The sequence below is a fragment of the Pyxicephalus adspersus genome, chromosome 11 (genome assembly GCF_032062135.1).
Source record: "Pyxicephalus adspersus chromosome 11, UCB_Pads_2.0, whole genome shotgun sequence".
Classification (NCBI taxonomy): Eukaryota; Metazoa; Chordata; class Amphibia; order Anura; family Pyxicephalidae; genus Pyxicephalus; species Pyxicephalus adspersus.
In genome coordinates, this window is record NC_092868.1 from 53,558,440 (window position 1) to 53,580,093 (window position 21,654).

General features: G+C 38.3%; 1 protein-coding gene across 3 annotated transcripts in view; it reads right to left on the reverse strand.

The window, feature by feature from the left end:
- Positions 1 to 1,697: 1,697 nt before the first annotated feature.
- Positions 1,698 to 21,654, reverse strand: part of UBE4B (ubiquitination factor E4B) — a 41,058-nt gene continuing 21,101 nt past the window's right edge. Inside the window, exons 7-29 of one of the 3 annotated variants that reach the window (XM_072427080.1) lie at positions 20,432 to 20,806; positions 18,652 to 18,765; positions 16,546 to 16,672; positions 15,996 to 16,096; positions 15,800 to 15,914; positions 15,277 to 15,360; positions 14,343 to 14,399; positions 13,762 to 13,878; positions 12,670 to 12,768; positions 12,196 to 12,309; positions 11,914 to 12,112; positions 11,046 to 11,184; positions 9,909 to 10,008; positions 9,402 to 9,529; positions 9,143 to 9,241; positions 7,706 to 7,941; positions 6,797 to 6,923; positions 6,206 to 6,350; positions 5,684 to 5,818; positions 5,412 to 5,603; positions 4,973 to 5,147; positions 4,071 to 4,217; positions 1,698 to 3,111 (exon numbers count right to left, since the gene is read on the reverse strand). In XM_072427080.1, the coding sequence (XP_072283181.1) occupies positions 3,050 to 3,111; positions 4,071 to 4,217; positions 4,973 to 5,147; positions 5,412 to 5,603; positions 5,684 to 5,818; positions 6,206 to 6,350; positions 6,797 to 6,923; positions 7,706 to 7,941; positions 9,143 to 9,241; positions 9,402 to 9,529; positions 9,909 to 10,008; positions 11,046 to 11,184; positions 11,914 to 12,112; positions 12,196 to 12,309; positions 12,670 to 12,768; positions 13,762 to 13,878; positions 14,343 to 14,399; positions 15,277 to 15,360; positions 15,800 to 15,914; positions 15,996 to 16,096; positions 16,546 to 16,672; positions 18,652 to 18,765; positions 20,432 to 20,806 (3,187 nt within the window). In that variant the 3' untranslated portion in view covers positions 1,698 to 3,049. The remainder of the gene's footprint in view (positions 3,112 to 4,070; positions 4,218 to 4,972; positions 5,148 to 5,411; positions 5,604 to 5,683; positions 5,819 to 6,205; positions 6,351 to 6,796; positions 6,924 to 7,705; positions 7,942 to 9,142; positions 9,242 to 9,401; positions 9,530 to 9,908; positions 10,009 to 11,045; positions 11,185 to 11,913; positions 12,113 to 12,195; positions 12,310 to 12,669; positions 12,769 to 13,761; positions 13,879 to 14,342; positions 14,400 to 15,276; positions 15,361 to 15,799; positions 15,915 to 15,995; positions 16,097 to 16,545; positions 16,673 to 18,651; positions 18,766 to 20,431; positions 20,807 to 21,654) is intronic. The other 2 variants (XM_072427082.1, XM_072427083.1) reach the window with 2 other exon arrangements.

Sequence of the window (21,654 nt, forward strand, 5' to 3'; positions counted from 1 at the left end):
AAAAAATTGTACAACTGTTTCCATCACACTACATGGTACCTCGAAAGAGAATTAACAAATGACCCCCTATTGTTATGTAACTTCTAGTTTGGTCTATTTTACTGTAATACCATTAATGCGACAAGTATTGACCTATTTCAGGGTTTACCATAAAAACATGTGTAATTTTTATACTAGCGTTGCAAATGTTATATTGTCTATTTTGTTTTCTTTTATTCATGTTTGCTGGTTGTAAAATACAAAAGAAATGTCTAATTTATTTTTATACTGTTAACCTTTATAAAAATATATTTAAAAGAAAAACAGTTGAAAAAAGTATAGGGGGAGCAGTTGAAAGACAGAATTATAGGGGTTACTAGATTCTAATGGCAACAGCTGGGAAAACTAAATTTGTCACATGTTGCCTTTTTGATCACCTTGCCTGCAGCTTCTTCCCATCCAGCTTAAACATTTTTGGGGGAGAACACTGGATGATCACTGTTACCTCTTGAAAACTATTTACAAAGTTTCACTAAAAAATAATGGAGATAAGCTGCTCCGGGTTATATTCAGATGGAGTTTTATTAAAAAAAAAATGATCATCCATAGCATTAGTCTCCTATATCCGTAAGGCTACAAATACAGTTACCAAGCAACAAAGTGAACATAAAATCAACAATTGATTTTAAGTAAAAAGCTAGTGCCTATACACTCACCCAAAAAGCTGAACCCAATGTTAATGCATTAGCATGCAGTCATTTAGACAGTAAGTAAGCTTCTTCATTGTCTCCTATGTTAAATTTGGATAATGGTCCTACTCTGCATTACTCTGACTTCACAGACGCTGGCTATGCAAACTCAGTAGGCGTCCACCTGAATAAGGATTTAAAGAAAACATACAATGAAAAAAAAAGTTAAGGAAAATTGAAAATGAATTTCCTTTTAAAAATCCTTTACTTCAACTTTGCACCATAAATTTCCCAACCCATTGTTTTAAACTAGTGTTTACTTTTTTTACACTCTGTCCATAATTTACAGCCTCCTCTCTATGTTATGTTTTATTTTTATACTTCAGGTCATTGGCACAATAGCCTGGGTGCTTTTTTACTTAAGGGGTGGGCCATGGCACCCTGAAGTCTATATATTCTCAATCTTTACTGTTGAGTATATTACCAAACCAGAATAAGCAGTGTCAATGCATGTACAGAGCTAGAGGTGGAAATGGCAGGTGTTAGGCATTAAGATAATACCTGATGATCCTGCCATAAGGTTTCCTGTTTGGAGGTATCCTGTTATGGGGTGACAATACTCTACATTTCAAATGTGTTTTGTTGCCGCTAACATGTACCCATGGGGGAGACCGCAAGAGGCAGCATGACAACAGAGCATTATCAAGAATTTATAGTCAGGTACATGCAGTGCAGTCACAGTACTGGTGCTACATGTATCAAGGATCTTCACTTGCTGTAGTGGCAAATACAGCCAAATGACAAACAGATCATGTGCTTTGTGCATTAAAGTGGCCTTCTGACTCCAAAGCTTTCTGAGCTGATGAAATTAAGCACTGCACCACCCATTTACCTCCCTATTGGCCATTTTAACATCTCTGAAACCATCACAAGTACACCAACACATATTACTTAACTATATGGCCAAGGGCATCTTCTGGCCACAGGACAGTAGTATAATAGTCAGAAAAATCCACACAGACACACAGCAATGTTGTCAACATTTATTTTATTTCCAGAGTCCAGAACCTATCAAGGAGGTGAAATTCAATGGAAAACTGAAAATAAAAGAGGGGGCACACTCCTGTAATTTTTCTTTACAGGTTTCCCTGCCATTCCACATAAAGGTAGTCCAGGAATTCAAGTATGCTGTGGAGGGCAGTAATACAAAAGGGTTTTGTTAAAAAAATAATAAAGCAGAGAGAAGAAAGGAAAGAAAAAGAAAGGACGAGGACAGCTTGCCCTTGCCAGATTTCCTGGCACCAGTCACTTTGGTAAGGCTAGACACGGGTGCATACTGGAGATCTCTCCTTCCTGGTGCAGGACGAGGAGTAAAGCAAGGACAGCGAAGGGTGCAACCAACAAGTCACATACTATGTCTGAACATGTTTTTCAATATAAAATAGCTCCCATGGTGGATCTTCCAAAGCATCTTATCTTGCATGAATGTCAGCAGAAAAGAATAACTTATTTTTGCTGGAAAAGAAACTGTGTACTATCTTTAAAGTTGGAAGGACCCTCACTGGCTTCCTAAAACTCTTCATGTAGGCGAGATCCCTTTGTCCCACTCCGAGATCCCAGCTCCACCCCTTGAACATATGTTATTCTGCTTTATGTATTCTGACCTGTGCGTTCACACAGCTCAGGGTATTTATAAATTTAAAACTGCCAAACTAACTCTGGTTACAGGAATACCCATTTGGTAACCACTTCAGGCAGACTCACCCTTCAAATCAAAAATATATAATGTACATTAGATACATTATTATTATACACATAACATATGTTGTATATGAAACCAATATATAACATACATTACATTATAATATATATATATCTGTAGGAACAATAAAAAAACTTGGCTCTGGCCATCGCATTTCACTCCTCAGTCCCTGAATCTTATTAAGTGGTTAATAGAAGAGTGGCAGGAACTTTGTATTTCAATCATTCTCTATATCCTTTATTGTCAACACTGGTATCCAGGCAGGAAGAAAAGGGGGATTAAAAAAAGAAACAAAAAAACATAATAGCAGCAGAAGTAAAAAAAAAAAATATTTAAAAGACCCTCTGGAAGTTGGTACACTGGTACAGTTGGCTTGTCAAAGAACCTTGATTTCGTCTATGGACCACTCCACGTTTTGATGCAAAGGCGGTCTCCTCTTTCCGTCCAGTAATGCTGACCCTTAAGAAAATATAATCCCCTTGGTTTTTAAGTTTTTTTTCTTTTAGCTATCCATCCGATGAGCACATCAATGCTTGCAATATTTAAATATTTATGTACAAGGTTCCATCTTCAGCGGCATCTTCTAGTAATGCAAACATCACAGTTATGTGCTATGGTGTCACTGGTCATTGTTATGCTTCTCTCGCATCCACGCATGGATCCGCTCCTTCAGTTCTGGCACTGAGAAAACAGAAACAAGACCCGTTTTAAGAGACAGAATTTAGGTGGGTGGTAGAACAGATTCATTTTAAAGCTGAACTCCATCCTGGTTTTACAACTGAGAAATCACGAGACATTTACCTAGTATTTTTTTTCTTTCATTTATCAGCTGAAAAATATTAGTTCTACACACTGCAGGGAAGTACAAGACCCACAGAATGTTGAGTCTCGGCCAACTGAGGTGCCGATATAGTTTCCTCTTATCTGCTCACTTTATCAGGGCAAAAAAGTTTTTATTTTTTGGATGATTAACTTTTTGCTACCCTCTTTTTTTGAATGTCCTCTTTTTTCTAATTCACACTCTTTTCTGCATGAATGCAGGGCAAATGTAGTCCCTGCAGGACAGCAAACATCCCAGGACTGTAACCATAATAAGATAGATGCCCTCTTCTCCAGGCCTTGATGAAAGGTATAGGAAACGCTGTCTGTAAATGTCACAAGACAGCTAGCAGAAATTAAGGGTAACCAAGTAACAATTTTAACACTTAAGGTTATAATTGGCACTAAAAATATATAGTGTTAATAAGGTTTTTGTGAATTACCATACCCTTGTTACATTGCTTTTAAAAGTAATGTACAAGCAAACAGCCAGAGCAAACTTTGCAAAATAAAACGGACTCAGCTATTCATTAAAGATAGTAAAATTGAACTAAACTCTGCTGCAGTGATGTGAGGTCCCGAGCTCTGTTGCGTTTGACAACATATTTTACCTGGCTTCTTTGCTCAATTTGATTGGCTGCTCTGGGATACCCAAACTCCCATTTGAAATGTAGTTTATTCATCCTGGCACATACCAGTATAGATGCAGGGGACACCATGCAGTTTGCAATTCTTTAAAAACATGTATAGTTCCACCACTGTTAATAGGTACAGACATGTTCATTTGGATGCCCAACTACAAGCATTGCTGGGAGCTGTACCTGGTTCAAGCATATTCTCAGTTAGCGTCTGTCTGTTAAAGGGATCTGTGGAGGAGTTTAGGAGGTGTCTCAGAATAATCGACCTATCCATTATGGTTCCGGATGGTAGTCTCACTGGCTCCAACATCAACGTATCCATTAGTGGATCTGAAAGAGAAACAGGTAACATTAATTTAAAAAAAGGCTAGCAGATATTTACAATACAAGCATCTAGTCATGTACATAGACTTAAAAATCAAGAGGTACTGGATGCAGTCATGAGTCAGCACACCTGGGAATCATAGCAAACAGGAACTGGCAATAATAAAAAAAAAAAAAATACAACACAATGTAGGGATCTGCAATTTAAACTGTGTGAAATGCATCAAAGAAGGAGGACTCTTGGCAGGGGTTTCCACTATCCACTATGCATGTTCTGATTAATCATAAAATAATCTGTGCTTGATATTGTGTGGAGGGTGGATGTTTTTGTTTGCAGTACATATAGAAAAGGAACAACCCCAAATCACTATTGCACTGGACAGGACAGTTTTGTAAGGCTTTGTCATTCTTCTGTCAACCGTTTACACATTGCAGTGTTCTAACAGCCCCTTTTAGCCGGGGGCACCACCAGGCACTTTTCAGTAACCACCCCGCTGTTACTGCAGAGATGGGTCACAATACAGGGTGGCTGCAATCCAACTTCAATTCTTCCTACCCGGCGCAAAACAATTTCTGGGTCAAGCACCACATTGGCAGTAGACAGCTCGTATACGCGCACTCTGATCCATGTGGGCATTATATCCTGTCGGTGTATAACCTAATATTACAATATACTGGAGTCACATAAAACAATATCAGGGAAATGAAACCGAAATCTACATTGGCCAACCAAAGGGTGGGAGCATAATACTGTACTATACCTCGAAACTCATCTGGTGCATCACTATAATCGATCTCCGCCCGTGCATTTCGTGCAACAATTTCCTCCACCTTCTCAGCAAGCAGCTTGAATTTCTCAATGGCAATGGTAGATTTAATCCCAGCTTTTCTCATCTTGGAAATAACCTCTTCAAACAGTTCTTTGCTGTATGATCTCTGCAGGAGAAGAAATTAATTTTAATGAGTAGGGGAAGACACATTCCACCTTGCCACCAAGGTAAAACCTAAGCAAATTTAACTTCAGCTTTAATAAGTTATAAGTGTTATATACATGACAAAAATACATATTAGCTATCAGAAAATTCTGCAAAATATCAGCCACGGGGCTGCCAATCTAAGATAAAGCTTTAGCAAACAGTGTCAGGTGTCAAATAGTGAAAACATTTCAGTGTGAGAGCATTGGAGGGACAGCCAACAAACCTGGTCATCTGCTATAGCCTTTGCAAACCGTGCACAGTCTAAATGAAGGTAGATATCTGTGAGCTGGTCCAGGAGCTTCTTTGGTTCAAACCCGTATTTCTCTGGATTTTCCACCTTCAAGTCTCGACATTTGGGCCCACAAAGTTGCTGCAGGTTAAAGTTTAGCATTGCCGCTAACCGAGGTCCAAGTTCCTAGACAGGAGAAAAGCATATAATTACTAGGGATCCGTTATGAGATGACCAGATGCTTTTATTTGGACATTTGAACTTACGGGTCTCAGGAAAGGCTTCTGAACTTGCTTGGTAAGAATGTGAAACATGTCCACCGTTTCTGTGGCTAAAGCGAGATAGGAGCGAGAGACTCGCTCATCTTGAGTCAGTTGGGACTGGCGTGCTTGCTGTTGATCCTGCAACGATAGAAAATACACAGAACGTCTATTAAAAAATATATAAAGTAGTGCTTGTAGGGGATTTTCAAAAGAAACGAAAAAAGATTCACTAGAGAGGGATGAAAGGGAGGCATAAATTAAGTGCTATATGCCCAGAGATCGCTTTTCCACAAAACAGACATATGTGACACTTGAATTTCAGTCTGTATTTAGGTTTGCCTTAGATAAAAGCTAACGTTCAACTGATTGCTGGAAGCAGAAATTTAGTTGCCCAACGTCAAACTGGCCTGTATTTCCCATTAATGTTGAATTTTACTTTTAGCAATACTATACTTTAATATCAAAATGATGTACAAAACAGCCATCTCTTATTTGTGTAACTATTTCAACACAAAAAGCTCTAACCCGAGGGAGCTGATCCCAGTGTTCCTTGTTCCTCATCTCTTCCTGCACCTCATGGATGCGCTTTAGGGACTCCAGGCTCTCGTCCAGCAGGAACGTGGTGTCATTTATCAGCATGTTTATGTAACGCACAAACTGCTTCCCCGAGCTGTAAATACAAAAGGATTTTGATTTTATATGGTTATGGTACTAAAAAAAATGCACTCAAAATTGAAACATTGCATGTTAAACCCTTGCTTATTGCTTGATACAAGGTGTGTACAAATACAAGAGAGTAACTCTCTTCATGGGCAGCTCAGAAAAATGGGACAGGTAGGTGACCATCAAGTAGGCAAGAATAGCTAATGCAGAAGGGACTACTGACTTTCTGCAATAATACCTGCATGATTGTCTCTTATCTTTAGTTCCACTTTCAAACCAAAAACTTATATATAGGGGTACTAAGATCCTAAGGACTATAAAGTCCTCAGTGCTTTGGTGCCTTTAGTAGTATCACAGGAGAACATTATATATTCATTGTTTGGTTACTGTATGTATATATGTTCTTCATAACTTTAAATTCACATTATTAGTCATACTCTGTGGGTCACTTACTTGAATTCCTCCATAAAAGTGCCGTGGTGCCCTGGGTTCTGCCAGAGGCTTTTGAAAATGGTGCTTATATGGTAGCGGATGGTGAATTTGTCATAAAACTCGCTGGTTGCACCCGTGTGCTCAACATCTGCAAAAATAAACACAAACAGCACACTCAATAGGAAGGTTGAGCAGATCATAAGTGTCAGTATTCGGTAACTCATGCACACGAACAGATCTTGCCAATGGCAACTGATAAGCTGCAGGCCGAGAGAAGACCAAAAAAGTCAACACAGTGGAACTAAAAGAAAGAATCACTCTTGCAGAAGACAGAAGAATTATGGCATCATTACAAGGTCATGGCTCGCACACAGAGGCATCACATTACTGCCTGTTGGCTATCCTAGCGTGCTTTTTACTTATGCTGAGTTTGTTTCAAAAGCATTTTACCCACAGAGATTGATAAATATACAGCTGCAGAAATACATCACCATTACACACCTAGACTGCATGGCTGTGTTCAATGGGTACATTTTAAGGATTTATTTTGTTTACTTAAAAAAAAAAAAAAGTAACATTTTAGCTAAATATTGAAACCGGGCATAATAGCCCAATTTTGGCAAAGACTTTAGCATTAGATTTTAACTTCTGTCTTGAATTCTGTTGCAAAGAATACACTAATTTCCTGTCTTATATTAGCAAAGCAGAATCCTACACCCTATGTTCTCCTTTATAGCCGTGTATTAACATAATAATTTGCTATTTTCTTTATTGCATTCAAAGTAACATATGCACCATGTGTAATGGTTTAAAAACAAAAAAAGTCACATAGTAGTGAAGGCACCTAAAATATTCACACTTGAGGACAGGTTATGAAACGTACTTAAAGAATAATACATTTTGCTCTCCGGAGCAAAAATATTTCCTTACCGGTGTAGAACTTCATCAGTGAGGGCACAAGGAGTTTGAATGATAAAGGGTGGCCTTCAATCATTTCAAAGAATTTCTGGGTCCGATGCTGTATGGCAGGATTAGTGACAAACATAACCTCTACTAGCTTGGCCACAAGGTAAGGGTTTCGGATATAGTTCTGGTTGCATAGCAGCACCACCAGGAACGTTGCAATATCCTGTGTGCAGGATTCAAAGAGGACCTGAGGAGCGTATCTGGGGGGGAAAAAAAACATCAGCAAACACACTACAATAGCATCACTTTGTTTCTGAATTATCATTTCATGATAATAAACTCTTACTTCCAAAATTAAATATTTTTCTACAGATTTAAATTTTAAGTGTATATCACTATAGAGTATATCACTCTAGCCCCTAGAAAGTGAACTTCACACCCTTGTACTCAAGACTAGATTGAGTGAAGCTCAGAAAAAGCACAGCAGTCCACATGGTTCAACCACTCATCACATTACTGTGTTCTTAATGTTGCAAAACCTTGGTAAAAGAGCCTGTTAGAAGCTGAAGATGGGAGAATAGTATATAAAGAATTGGCTAATTTGGGGATGTGGGGGATTTTGTATACACAGGTATTTTATACCTGTGGCTACAAAACATGTATGTGGTTGGCCCAAAATTAAAAAAAAAATCTGACCAAGGTTTTAAGCATTGAATACTTTACCCAAAAAAACATATGTACAGTACACTTAAACATATAACTATCTATTGCCCTGTCAGCATTACATTCACAATCATTATAACTGAAGCTCTTTGCTCATTTCCATCTTTAAAAAAAATTTAAATAAACATTGACTGTTAAATTGGATTATGGTGAATGACAAACTTACTCTATTTACTCTTACTAAAGAACTCGGATAAATTTGATGATATTTGGGAACCTTGGATTTCTTTCAACAGCATATAGCTGGCACATTATATAACATTGATTTTGGGCTTAGAGAACGGATTAGACTCTCCGTTTGCACTTCCACCCCCCCCCCCCTTTTTTTTTTCTCCTATCCTTACTGGTTTGTTTGTCTGTTGTTTCCCTTGTCTTATGTTCCATTCCCTTGTCCTATGTGTCTTGTTTATCTTGTCCTATGTTTAGGACACGAGTTTGGTTTCTGCACTGTTCTGCCAAAGATTGTTAATGTTATCTTTTTCCATTCCCAGTATATATGTACTGTTTCTTAATACGCAATATATTTAATGTATAAATGGAGGGAATGAATACTTATGGTTGGGCAATGCTGACTGTTCAATGTCCTAATGAACATGCATACATGATGTGTCCGTTACTTTTTCTAATAATACCGTTGTATTTGATTTGTTTTTCCATCTGAAAACTTTAATAAAAATATTGAAATATAAACATAATAAACATTGACTGACATTTTAGCAACCAAAAATGTTTACTTACTGCACAATAAAAAACAAGAACTCTGCTACGTCTTCTACATAGAACTCGGGCAGTGCAGCAAACATCTTAGGAATGTCTGGGTTTAAAGGCAGCGTTATACTGTCACCACAAAAAAAGCACAAATTCAGAATTAGTATTTGCAGTTTTCAAATATACCAACATAGAGAATTCCTTTGCTAACTTTCATTACATGAACATATCTCTACAAAATGATAGAAAGTGAAATTGTTGAAATAGCTTTAAACAGCCAGATATGTACCTTGGGTATGCAGGATCCATTATGCGTAAGAGGAGTTGAATAAGCATTCCATAAAAGCTGAGGCATCTTCTTAAGAAGTTTTCATCTAGTAGGCCAGCATCAGCACACGCCTTACATCGTACTAATTTCTGCAAAAAATAAAAAAAAAAAAATGTTTTTTTTTTTTTGTTTTTTTTACACACACAACAAAATTCTTTGCACCCCTGTCCATCCTTTACATTAACAAAAGGTTCTGCCCCACAAGATATGGCACCACTGACAAACACACGCTAAATAATTGTTGCCAGAGATGAACGATTATAAGGAAACCTAGCATGTGTCCATCCTGGGGTGGAGGAAGGAAAGATCTCTGTACTTTCTATAGAGGAGAAATCATCTCCAGAGAGAACAGGGATCATTTTAAGCAACAGGAAGCTAACGTTTGCCTATAATTCCAGTACATTTGGAAAATAATCCAATCACTGCAGATATCATATTTATATTGATATTACGTTCAACTGAACAAACCTTAAGTTGTGTTTTAAAACGTTTCAGCATTTCTCTGTGCCTTGCAGCCAAGGGGGAGTCCTTCCACTGACTCTCATTGTTCTTTAGCTCCTCCACTGTCCTGCAGTTGGTAAAAACAGAGGAATTAAGATTGGATGTAGGATGGCATACAAAACAAAAGAATCCTTTCACACTGAAGCCAGCCTGGTTTGCATTTTCCTTACAAAGCATATTATTCAGAATATCACAATATGGCCAAACTAAACCAGAACCTAACTCTATAAAGCATTTTTAAACTTTGATGGCAAAACTGCAAATATTTAGTTTAAAAATAAGCTTTAGCGAGATAAACACTGCCACTGTTAATTCCTTAAAAATTATAGTGGACAGACTTTACTCTAAAGTTTTCCATCATGGTGAGAGATATCAGCTGAAGAATCAGGTAACCAACAGTTTAAATCCAGCCCTCACCTCTGCTGCAGGTATTTTGCAGCAAATCTTCTTCAAAGTTCTCAACATTAGAAGTACACATTCACATATTTCTATCTGTAGGCCTACCTATCCCAGATCTATTGAACTGTTTTTATATTAGGAACATTAGGAAGATTAGGAACAGGCTGAACTGAGTCACTGGGTAAAGAGCAGGGTGAGTTAAGAAATTGAAACACTGATGGTAGGGAGGATCTGGATGCCAATTCTTATAAGGCAGAAATCACATTGCTGACAGAATGACTATTAATGACTGTTAGTGTTGACAGTGCTCTGTTAACCTTAAATGAATATGAGTTGCTTCACAGTACCTGCAGGTACCGGGATCACCTGAGAGAATATTGTAAAAGCTAATTTCATGCTTGCTAAAAATTCATAAATAACTAAATGTATGTAGTTTGTCCACAGGTTGATTTAAAAAGTTTATAGTCAAGCAAGCAGATGCCCCCAAATTGCTATCTGGAAACAACTTCATTTTTCCTGTAACCACAGAATTTGTCTTGAAATAATGCTTTCGTCTCAAAAATGCTTTAAATGTAAAACTCATCAAATTAAGAGCCATAAATGCCAAAATATATAATTCTACTTTACAGTCTAAGCTACCTGGGAAGTCCTCTCTACAAACTGAGCGGCGAAACTCTTGCTTAGGTGCAGGATGATGTTACCTACCTGTTCAGCTCACGGATTGCTCGGAGGCGACGGATATAGCGACGACAGCTTGGTAAGATAGCAAGGTGATGAGTGTGTAACGTCAAGAAAAAGCACTCTGTGGGAAACTTGGGATCGGAAAATGCAGATGGATCTTGATCTAGAAGTGTTTAAATGACAAGTTAAAAAAAAACTCTCACACTTCTTCTAGCATGTGAAAAAAACCATATACCATGTACCTTCCTTCAGGTAAAACAAATGTACCAATTGCCATATCTTTGAAATACTTAGGCATTCACTATTTTAAGTGCCTTAAATTAACTGTGCTTCCCTTAAAGTGTTTTCATTAAAAGTCTAAAACATGGATAACATTTTGTTACAGAATGATCAACTTAAAATAATTATGCCTTTACACCTTTATATGAAATAAAATGCTTTGGTGATTAACAAATACTATTTTAGGGTTACTAAAAAGATCTTAAGCACTTACTTTGCACAAGAAACTAGTATGAATCAAATGAGAACTCCAAATGCCACAGAGATGGTAATACTCTCTTTAACCCCTGTATATCACATATAGGAGCCCAACTTGAATTTATAGCTGGTTGGCAGATGTCCAACTAAAGCACAGAGCAGTCCCAACTTTCTACTACTATCCAACCACTAAACCAGCAGCTGGTAATTGCACTGTGCATGTGAGCTCAGTGTATGATAATAGGGTATACTAGGTATAGTGGCATAAACTGAATTAACTACCTGCGCTGTAGTTACATCATCCTGTGCAATCACAAGATGACTGAAAATCAGGAACCCGGAGAAGACCAGGTGAAGAAGGCAGCGCCCAAGGCAAAAGAACAAGGTGAATAATCATGGCTTTGTAAACACTCACTGAGATCGGCCATCCAGCTAGTCACCTCCTCCATAGAAGCTTTTATGCGGGTTTCATCATTGGGCAGCGCAATGCGACATCTAGGGTGGAAAATGTACATGGGGTCCACAGTCTCCAGCTTAATCTTGGTGCTGAGCTGCTGCAGCACCCACAGGAAGTTCAGCATGAAGCCATCAGTGGACACAAGACGGTCATCTGCCTGCAGAATACAATATGGGGTAGAACTAAGAATTCATACTTAAAGTTAGGTTCAAAGCAAAGTGGAGATGGAGTACACTGTACCTGAAGCTGAGCCTTTTTCATGTTGCCGGTAACAACTGCAGCCATGTAACTCAGGGCAGCCTCTCTAGTTTCACCATTTAACAAGATGCTGTGCAGAATCTTAAACAATTCTTGCTGGAAAAAAAAAATTACATGAAACAACAAGTGTTAAAACATTTTTTCTGATTAGCACAGAAAAGGGAGTATAAAAAGAAATAAGACTTAAAGGTTTCAGATTAAAAACTAAACAAGCATCCAAACCCTAAATTGGGACTTTTACCATCTGCCTATCCAAAACAAAAAGAAAAAAATAGGTAAAGATATATGTTTTTTAAAACAAAGTTTATTAATACTCCATAACATCTTTAACAATAAATGCAGGATATTTCAGCTCACCACTCTACATGGTTACATCAAGCATGTTTCTAGAGCCCATTGATGTAAACTAATGCAGAGAACATTTGGCTATAGGGTCCCTGGGCAGATGAATCTTACCCGCGCTGACTCCAAGTAATGCTGCAGAGACTGGCTGACCACTCTCGTATTCTCTAGAGTAATTGCTGGTCCGGAGAAGTATTTCTCCACAACTTTATTCTAAGGAGAAAAAAAAACTTTTTTTAGTTTAGAACAGCTAGGTAAGTCTGAATATAAACAGTGCAATTCTATTGTGATTTGCCAACCTAGTGTAACATTTGAGCAATGGATGGGCTGCCAAGTAGGAAAAAAAAAATTCATTTATAACATTGTAATTGTTTTATATCCAGGACAGATTTTTTTTTTTTTTTTTAGGAAAATATTACAAAGGCTATACATTGTTTTTTTTCCCCAACATATTAGATGTTTGAATCAATGAAAACATCTAATCTACTAGAAATATATTGAAAAATAGGGCATTACCGATCAATGTTGCAACACTAAACATGTAAAAAGTGTTTTTTACCCTATTCAGTTTCTTTCCACCTGTTTCCTGCTCCCTCTGACAGGCTAATAAAAATCAGCAGGGAGGGTTTCTAACAGCCAGCAGCCATGGAGAACATGCTGCCTATTATTGTCAATAGAGGGAGACGCACCAAGTCTTAGGTTGCATACACATGTTAAGACTTTTGTCGTTAAGAGGATCTTTCATGATCCTTTCCAACAACATAAAACTGAAAGATGCATGAAAAGGCGCTGTACATACAGCACTTTTGTGCTCTATGGAGAAGAGAAGGGGGGAACGAGCGAGCGGTACCCAGCTGTGCTCACTCTCCTTCACTTGTATTGCAGCCGTTGCAGTCGTCATGGATTCAACAAGACAGATCCATGAAAGACGTTGGACTAATGTCTTAATCAATTGAGGCTCTTGTTTTTACACTGCATATTATTTATCTTGATTGAAATCAAATTTAGAAAAAAAAAAAAAAGAAATGATTTAAAGTTACTACAAATGATTATATAGTGTTACTACAAGCAACCAACCCACCTAACAAACTGTTAAGAAAAGTCAGAAGGGGAAATCTGATAAGGTACTGGGGAAAACAAACATGTTCTTTTTCTTCTACATTATATCCAAGACCTAAAGTACCAGAACACTCAAAAATAACTTACATCGTCTTCTGCAAACACCGAAAGGCTGAAAAAAGATCCCAGGTAAGACAGACGCTGCAGTTCACGACCGCTGGCTGGACTTAGAGATTTAGGCAGCCAAAGTGGCAAAGATGATATCTGAAATTAACAAAACACATCAAAGTCTCACAATAGAATATCTGCATGGTATATAACGGTTTGGGATATGAAATGGAGGATCCAGCAAAAGGATATATAAACTACTGCATACAGATGTTACTCACTTATAGTCATTGGAACGGAACTTGGTAATTAAGTAAAGAACACAGTATGTAGCTGGTCTGCAGAGCTGTGCTCGTGCATTAGTGAAAGATGTACTGACAGTCTGCACACCAAGATTAAGGAGAACTGCTACTAGGGGCAAAGGATGAAGCCAAGAAGACCATTGTCCAGTACGGGGTACAATTATTGTAGTGTACCAGTCAGAGTCGGTCATAAGTGCAAACCATTGTTAAACAGTTAAGTCGATAAGTAAGGAATACCTGTATTGAGAAAAGTTTTTTTAATTGCTCAAAATTCACAATAAACTTATTAGTAGAAACAATAGAAGCAGAATAGCTTACCAAAGTGCATACAGGATGATTTTTCCCAAACTTAATCTCACAGAGCTCACCTAACGCCTGCAAAAAAAAAAAAGTGTTATTTGTGACAACGCACAATGGCCAAAACAAAGTACAGGTACTGAGTAAGTCCTCATTCCACTATAAGAGATTGTATTTCCATGTGTTATACTGCAATGCTCAGTCACTTGCATGTTGTCTATTGTGATGCTGACCCTATTCATTACACTGATTGGGAAAGAACAAAAAAGGACAAACTTCTGCTGCAGTGTGTTGACAAAACGCATTGTTGAGCAATGCAATTGCTAACATCAGACACTGCTTTCTGCAGAAAGTCCTTGTGTATTGCAGACTATGTGACCAGAACTGCATCGCACATAGTCAGAACGAGTAGTTTGTGCTACTTTTCTTATTAACTATCCAACTGTCTGAAGTTAGTGAAGTCAGAGTAAACAATCTCCAGTCCAGGAGAAAAGCCTGTACAACTTATTGTAAAACTAGATTTCAGCTGTAAGTGCATGGCGTATATCAATTTCCATTTTATTCCTATCATCATGATTGGAAAGTAGCCCAACAGGACAAACATTGACAAGGTCGAAATACAGAATGAATTACAAAAATAAATAAATAAAAATTTGTGGCTCAAACAACTTTTTATGCTGTACTGCTCAATGTGCAGCACTGACATGAAGCAATTTTCCCCAATATTTATAGGAAAGACAAACATTACACAATATAATAATGAATAGGACTTGGAAAGAACTATAAAATATGGGGGTGTAGTGTACACCAATATTCAAAATGATAAACAGTCCAACAGTGGTTGTCATCTTTTTCCTGTTCTAGTACTTTATTTTTCCAATTGATAGGATACAAAATTATGGTAGAGGGAAAGCAATGGATCATTTCACTATTTACTTATAGGTAGCAATCTTACCATTAGTGGATATTTGAAGTTATCACTGTCCAGAGAACAGTCTTTAGCAGCTAGAGCCAAACCATGCAGGACTGGAACGAAGATCTACGGAACAGATACAGGTTAATGTTTCTGCACAGAGAAATAAGTTCATAGGTACTCGGATAAAAAGATATATGTTTATAGATTTTACAACATTAGTACTCCACAGTATTAAAACAAAAACACTACCCCACCACACTACAAGGGTCAAATTACCTTTTTTTGCTTGGGTAGGGAGAGATAAAAAGGAGAAAGAAAAGAACCTAACTAGGCAGGCACGAAATCACATGGTCATGTCAAAGCACTGATCACATGAAGAATGAGACAGTCCAGCTTTTTGTTTTGCAAAACCCACTTAAAGCAGGTCAATGCACATGTCAATTAATTCTGACTGATCTCAGAACAGTCTCAAAACAAATGCCAATGACACTGATGAACTAAAACATAGAAAAGAAAAATGGTAAATATGCCTTATAATGGCTATGATCTCCTATTGCCTCACCTGCCTGAACACCTCGTCATCCTGATAGGTTGTCCTCACAAGTTCCTGCATAAAGCCGAACGGTAGATTCCTACAGAGCATGTATGGCACCAGGAGAGACGGCTGCTGTACAGACCTGTACCAAAGAGGGGAACAGTTTATCACAACTCCTGCCGAACACTTCACTAAAAGAAAAAAAGCTAAAATCAGCATTTACCTTGGCTGGGTGAGTGCTCCCTGCAACACTAGAGCAGCATGGCAGATACACTGAGACCGAATGTTGCTCAGCAGCTGACTCACATCTGGCTGGCTGCACATCTACAGGGAGAGAACAGAACTACATTAAAAACTCATAATTATCCCTGCTATAATCACAACTTGCTTTCACTGACGTCAGCAAAGAGTGTTTCCAATTGACACTAAACAGGTTTAAATAGACAAAAGCCTTACCTTGTGGTTTACCATTATTATATCACAGGACATCCCATTTTTTTCAACTGAATCTAATTTAGTTGAATTTTGTGTAAAACAGACCCCAAAGATGATGTTCTATTCCTTAAAGTTTAAGACAAAAACAAAAAAGTGTCCCCATTGACAGATTCCACCCATGTTTTGTTTTTCTGACAGCTATACAACTTTGAATTTCTTAACTAGGGACAATGGTCACAAAAACAAATAGAAGGTGTGCAACCCCTCAACAGGTACCTAAACAGCTAAATATCATTAAAATGTGCAGAACACTTGTTTGTCTCAGAATGGACTCTTACCTTTGGTGCTTTTCTCTCCTCTATTCCCACTCTGTCAAAGCATTCAATGAGGTAGTTAAGCATCTCTGTCTCTTTGCAGGCTTCAATTGTAAAGTGATCACCGCATGATTCCGTACTGCTAGTTCCACTAGAAGACATAGGACATATACAATCAGATAATACCAAACTCCCAGAATCCTCCATTCCGGTTCACAGTGAGCATTCAGTAAACACGAGTGATTACCACTCCTTTAGGCTGTTAGTGGCGTCATCAAAACACAGGCCGAAAAACAAACTGTTATAATCAATAGTAGTAGCACACTTCTAAAAGCAACTGGAAAAACTTTGTAACTGTAGGTTTATCACAATTCAAATCTGAAATATCACAAAGTCCATGTTAAAGAATTTAAAGTGAAAGGTTGAGTATGAAGTGCTCACTCGCAAAAATATATATTTATATCTACAAGTAAATGTGTTCGTTCTTTAAATGCAGTGTTTGAAAACCACACTCATTGACAATTATCCTTGGGGCACCTTCCCAATATAGCTTTGCACCGCTTTTGTAAAAATGCAATGAGCTGCATTAAGTGCATGGAGTGCATGCCAAGCTTATAAAGAAGCAGCGAATTGGAAAACTAGAAAGTTAGTTGCTGCGCACTGTGGTACAGTGCACAGGTAAGGTGTATTTGGAGTACCATTAAAATAAATGCCAACCCAGAGCAGCCATTACACATCTTGCTTGCTGTGTTGCTGCGAACATTTCCAAAACATAGGCTCAAAATCCTCTTGAAGAAAAAATTACCTACTTCTGTGCTGAAACAAATCAACTTTTTTACAACCGAGACAAATCTGAGAACACAGCATTTTACAATAGCACCCACAAAGCCCCATGTGATGCAAACGGGTTTTAAAAGCCTTAGCACAAGCTAAACAGAAATGCAGTATACTTTGGTTATGTAGAGGTATTGCAAAACCGAAAAGGTAAAGCAGCTTTTAATGTCAGGTCACCTACCCATCATTTAAAATGGCATATTAACTTTAAATTGTGCCTTTCTAGGAGGCAAGATGATACAAGCCTTTGTAAGTTCTTTTACCCACCACAGTTATATCATGGGTTAACAGTACCCGGAAATAGTTAAACCGAAGCTCAAGGAGAACAAAGAAGGAAAAAAAAAAAACAAAAACAAAAGCTACATTAGCAGTGGGTCTCCCTCAGTATCAGTATGTATGTACTCAGTATGTACTCCTCTTCTATCTCATTCTCCAGGTTGTGGGCATGTACATAGTGTCCTAAATGCAGGAATATTGGTCCTACATTGCAGGAGATGCTGTCAGTTTCAGCAAATTGAGTAGCTTTAGAGAAAAGGCATTTGGAGGGACCCATCACACAGAGGAGCCCCACAAGGGAATAAGGCACTTAAAAAGGTTCTTACATCCCCTAGACCTAAACAAGCGTTTAACATTTCAGTACAGAAGGTAAGCCCACTTCTAGGATATCTCCTTCCTTCCATACAGACATCAGATAGAAGTCAAATTTCTGTTACTGGAAATTATCTTTTTTAATTGTTTCCAATGTCAGGTGTACACAGCTCTGTTCTATGAGGAGGGGCGGAAGAAAGACGAACAAACAGCACCCCAATGTGCTCCCTCCCATAGAAAAGCACAGTCGTCAATCCCAATCGGTCATTTATCTATGCACCAGTGTATGTTTGTACATCCCACTAGATTTGTAGTAAGTAGTATTTGCAATAACAGCTACTGGCCACATTAGACTTCAGATTTCATCAGAAAACAGACCAATTGCTAGAAGTTCTGCCATACATACATATTTAGTCTAGGCATCTAGGAAATAAAACTTTTAATAGTAATTTGCGATTTTGGACAAAGCTTAGCTTTAGACAGCTGCATGCGAGTGTCAAAAAGTGTCAGCCAAGGGCTAACAATCCCTAAACAAACACAAACTCACAAGCAAATGGCCATTCTAGCACTTCACAAAAACCTGTAGGCTTACAGATTACTTTTAAATTGTTAAAGAAAATGCCACAATTTCCTGCCCAAACACAGCAACCAGTATCTGTGATTGTTAGTGAGTGCAAGGACACTCGAGCATGCCACACTGATCGGTACCTGGACCCAAACTGCACATTAGAAAAATCCTCTTCGTTGCTGTCATCGTCACTGCTGTCCTCGGCCTCCTCAGCATGGGAGGCGAAGAGGAGGGACAGCGGACTGTCGTACGCACTGGCATGATGTAAAAACATACAGTTAATGAGTGGCTGGGAGTACAGGGCATCCCAAAACAAACACTATGTTAAACTACATCACATGCTGCCGGTGCACACTAAAGGTTTTCCCTTGAGAGGTGGACAAATAATAGAAATTAGGAGCCAGTGCATAGTCACCAACAGAAAGCGCCTAAAACAGTAAGCAGTTGTGATTGTCTATGCATAATCACTACTGCTTCTAGAATATGCCCACCCAAAACAAATAAAGAACATGAAGAAATGCTGGTCTATTGGGAATGGAGGTAGTTTTGTGGTCAATATGTAGCAAAATTATATACTCTGATCTATTGAATGTACAGGTTGTATTTTCAGTTGTGCTAATCAATAGGCTCTGTAATTAGTGATGTTGTTAGTCTTTAGTGAACAAATAGGCTGCATCATTCCTGCCGTCACTGGTCTCCAGTGTATGTAGAGGCTGCTTTCTCAATGCTACTTGTTGTCATTTTCCTTTGTTTTAGGTGCAACCAGTATGCAGTGTAATTGAACCTTTAATGATAAAATAAAACAAATTTCATTAAAAAAGGGCAGATATACACTGTCGCTTTATAAAATCTATTTTAAAATGTAACTTTCACATAAATTTTACCATTTTTGTATGAGACAACAGCATGAATCCAGACCTAGGGGGAATCCCAAGGTACATTTTCTCATGTGACCCACACTGTAAGGAACCTGGAGCACCAATTTCCACTAGAATATTAAAACTCTAAACATTTAGAGTAGCGTTTCTCAACTAGGGTTCCTCCAGAGGTTTCTATGGGCCCCCTAATTCATGGGCACTTTGTGCCTCTCAAGTCAGTTATTTATATTTTTGGCTATTTGTAAGGGTGACATTCTTCCCAATAACCGTCAATGTAAGAAGAAAAATGTGAATACGGTAAGTATAAAAGGGGTTCCCTGAAGACCTGAAAATTTCCCGTATGGTATGAAGATTGATAAACACTGATTTAGGGGGTATAAGGCCATGTTCAGAGTGGCCATGAAGTTGCAATGCAGTTACCGATTCCTCATACCAGTGAACTGATGCCTTGGGGAAGATGCTACAAGTAATGTCTCCCCATTGCAGCCCTATTGAGAATGAATGGCTATGGCAATGAGCAGTACTAGTACCACACTGCTGCCAGCTGTCAATTCTGCAGAAACTGCAAAGTGAGCAACCGAATGGCTGACAAAGAGCCAGCCACCAGAAGCTATACAGAATCATTCAATCCTAAGCAGATCTGAACCTGTTGTAAAGGTATAGGGTCAGGATAGACATGACTTCTTGTCCCATGGATACAACATGAAGATAACTTGAACTGTTCCAGTTCCTAAAATTTTTGATTTTTTTGATGGTCACCTAGATACCAGGGGTGTAAATTTCACTATTGGAGACATGCACAAAGTAGAATAAAAAAACCTTACCTAGAACAAAAACAAAAGTTTAGATACATTGCTAAATACATATATTAAATACGTATTCATTAGCGAACCATGCAGAGGTTAACTTGTAATAGCTGCTAATTTCCACAAGGAGGCAGCCTTAGGGTTAGGAAATATACACGCAAAAAATCCTCAAGGAAGTCAGTAATGTAAGAATACAATAAGGTCATGCATGAGCAAACCGCATAGGAAAAAAATACCTAAGTGGTACCCGACTTTGTCTTGAGGACAGTCTAGGAGATAACAGTAGCCTCTGTCTGGGAGAGCTGCCAGGAATTGCACGTGGGCTGCTGGTAAAGGTTTGTGGGCTTGGTGAAAGATGCATGGGGGAAAGACCGACCATCCGAGGACTGGAAGGAATAGGCATTGGTCGTGAATGTGTTATTGTGTAAGGACGATAGCGCGGAGAAGAAGCGTGAATTACAGAAGGACCTCTCTGTGTCATGAATGGGCTAGGGGGCACAGTTCGCCCAGTGACGCTTGACGGAGTGGCCGAAACAGGAATGGTGGATGGAGCAGTCATACGTGCTCCAGAAGCCAGACTGGTGGTTAGAACCGGACTAGTACCATATAAACTGGATCAGAAAAAAAAATATCATCGAATAAGAGCACACATTAAAAAAAAAACTTTAATAAACTATTATGTTTACATTTAAGTACTAATTTTAGAATTAACTCATGACAATACTTCCCCACCAAGCAATATCTAAGGATTCATTTTTGTTTGTCATAATTGCCTTTTTTTTTCAGTTTGGGTGATGACCCCGCAGAAGTAGAACTATGATGAGACTTAAAGTAAATGCTCAGTCTTCCAATGTTGGAACTCATTAAAATAGGAAGACTGAGGACGTTTTGTTGCAGAAAAGCCAAAATCCCTTGGGACCTGCTTCACAAAGCTTTCAACTATTAATTATCTCAGCCAAGTTCTAGAAGTGCCCTTATTTTGCACAGGGTCATCACAGAGTTTAAACTATAGAACCAAGGCAGAATAGTCAAATGAGAAAAGAAGCATGGACTCTGATGCTGTACAACTCCAATGGTGGCTGTTTGCTATAGGTATTTGCTACAGGATCCTATGCACCCCTTATACCGAAACCATCACCCGACAAAAATTTCTTTGTAAAATAGCAACTAAAGAGAGACCTCTGGTCATTTTGTAGAGAATTCCTCTTACCGACTCCTTATAAAGAAAGTGAAAGTAACTTTACGCACAGGACAAAGAGCAGAACAAATCAACTGATGGGTAATAAAACTCTATTTATGAAAAAAAAAACAAAAAAAAAAAAAACACATTTTGGACATACATACACTAACACAAAACAGTATTAACAGTATAACACAAAACAGTAGTGACAGTGTTATACAGTATGTGTAAAGTGCTGTAGTCCATATAAACCTTTACTATAGCTAACGCATCAGAGAA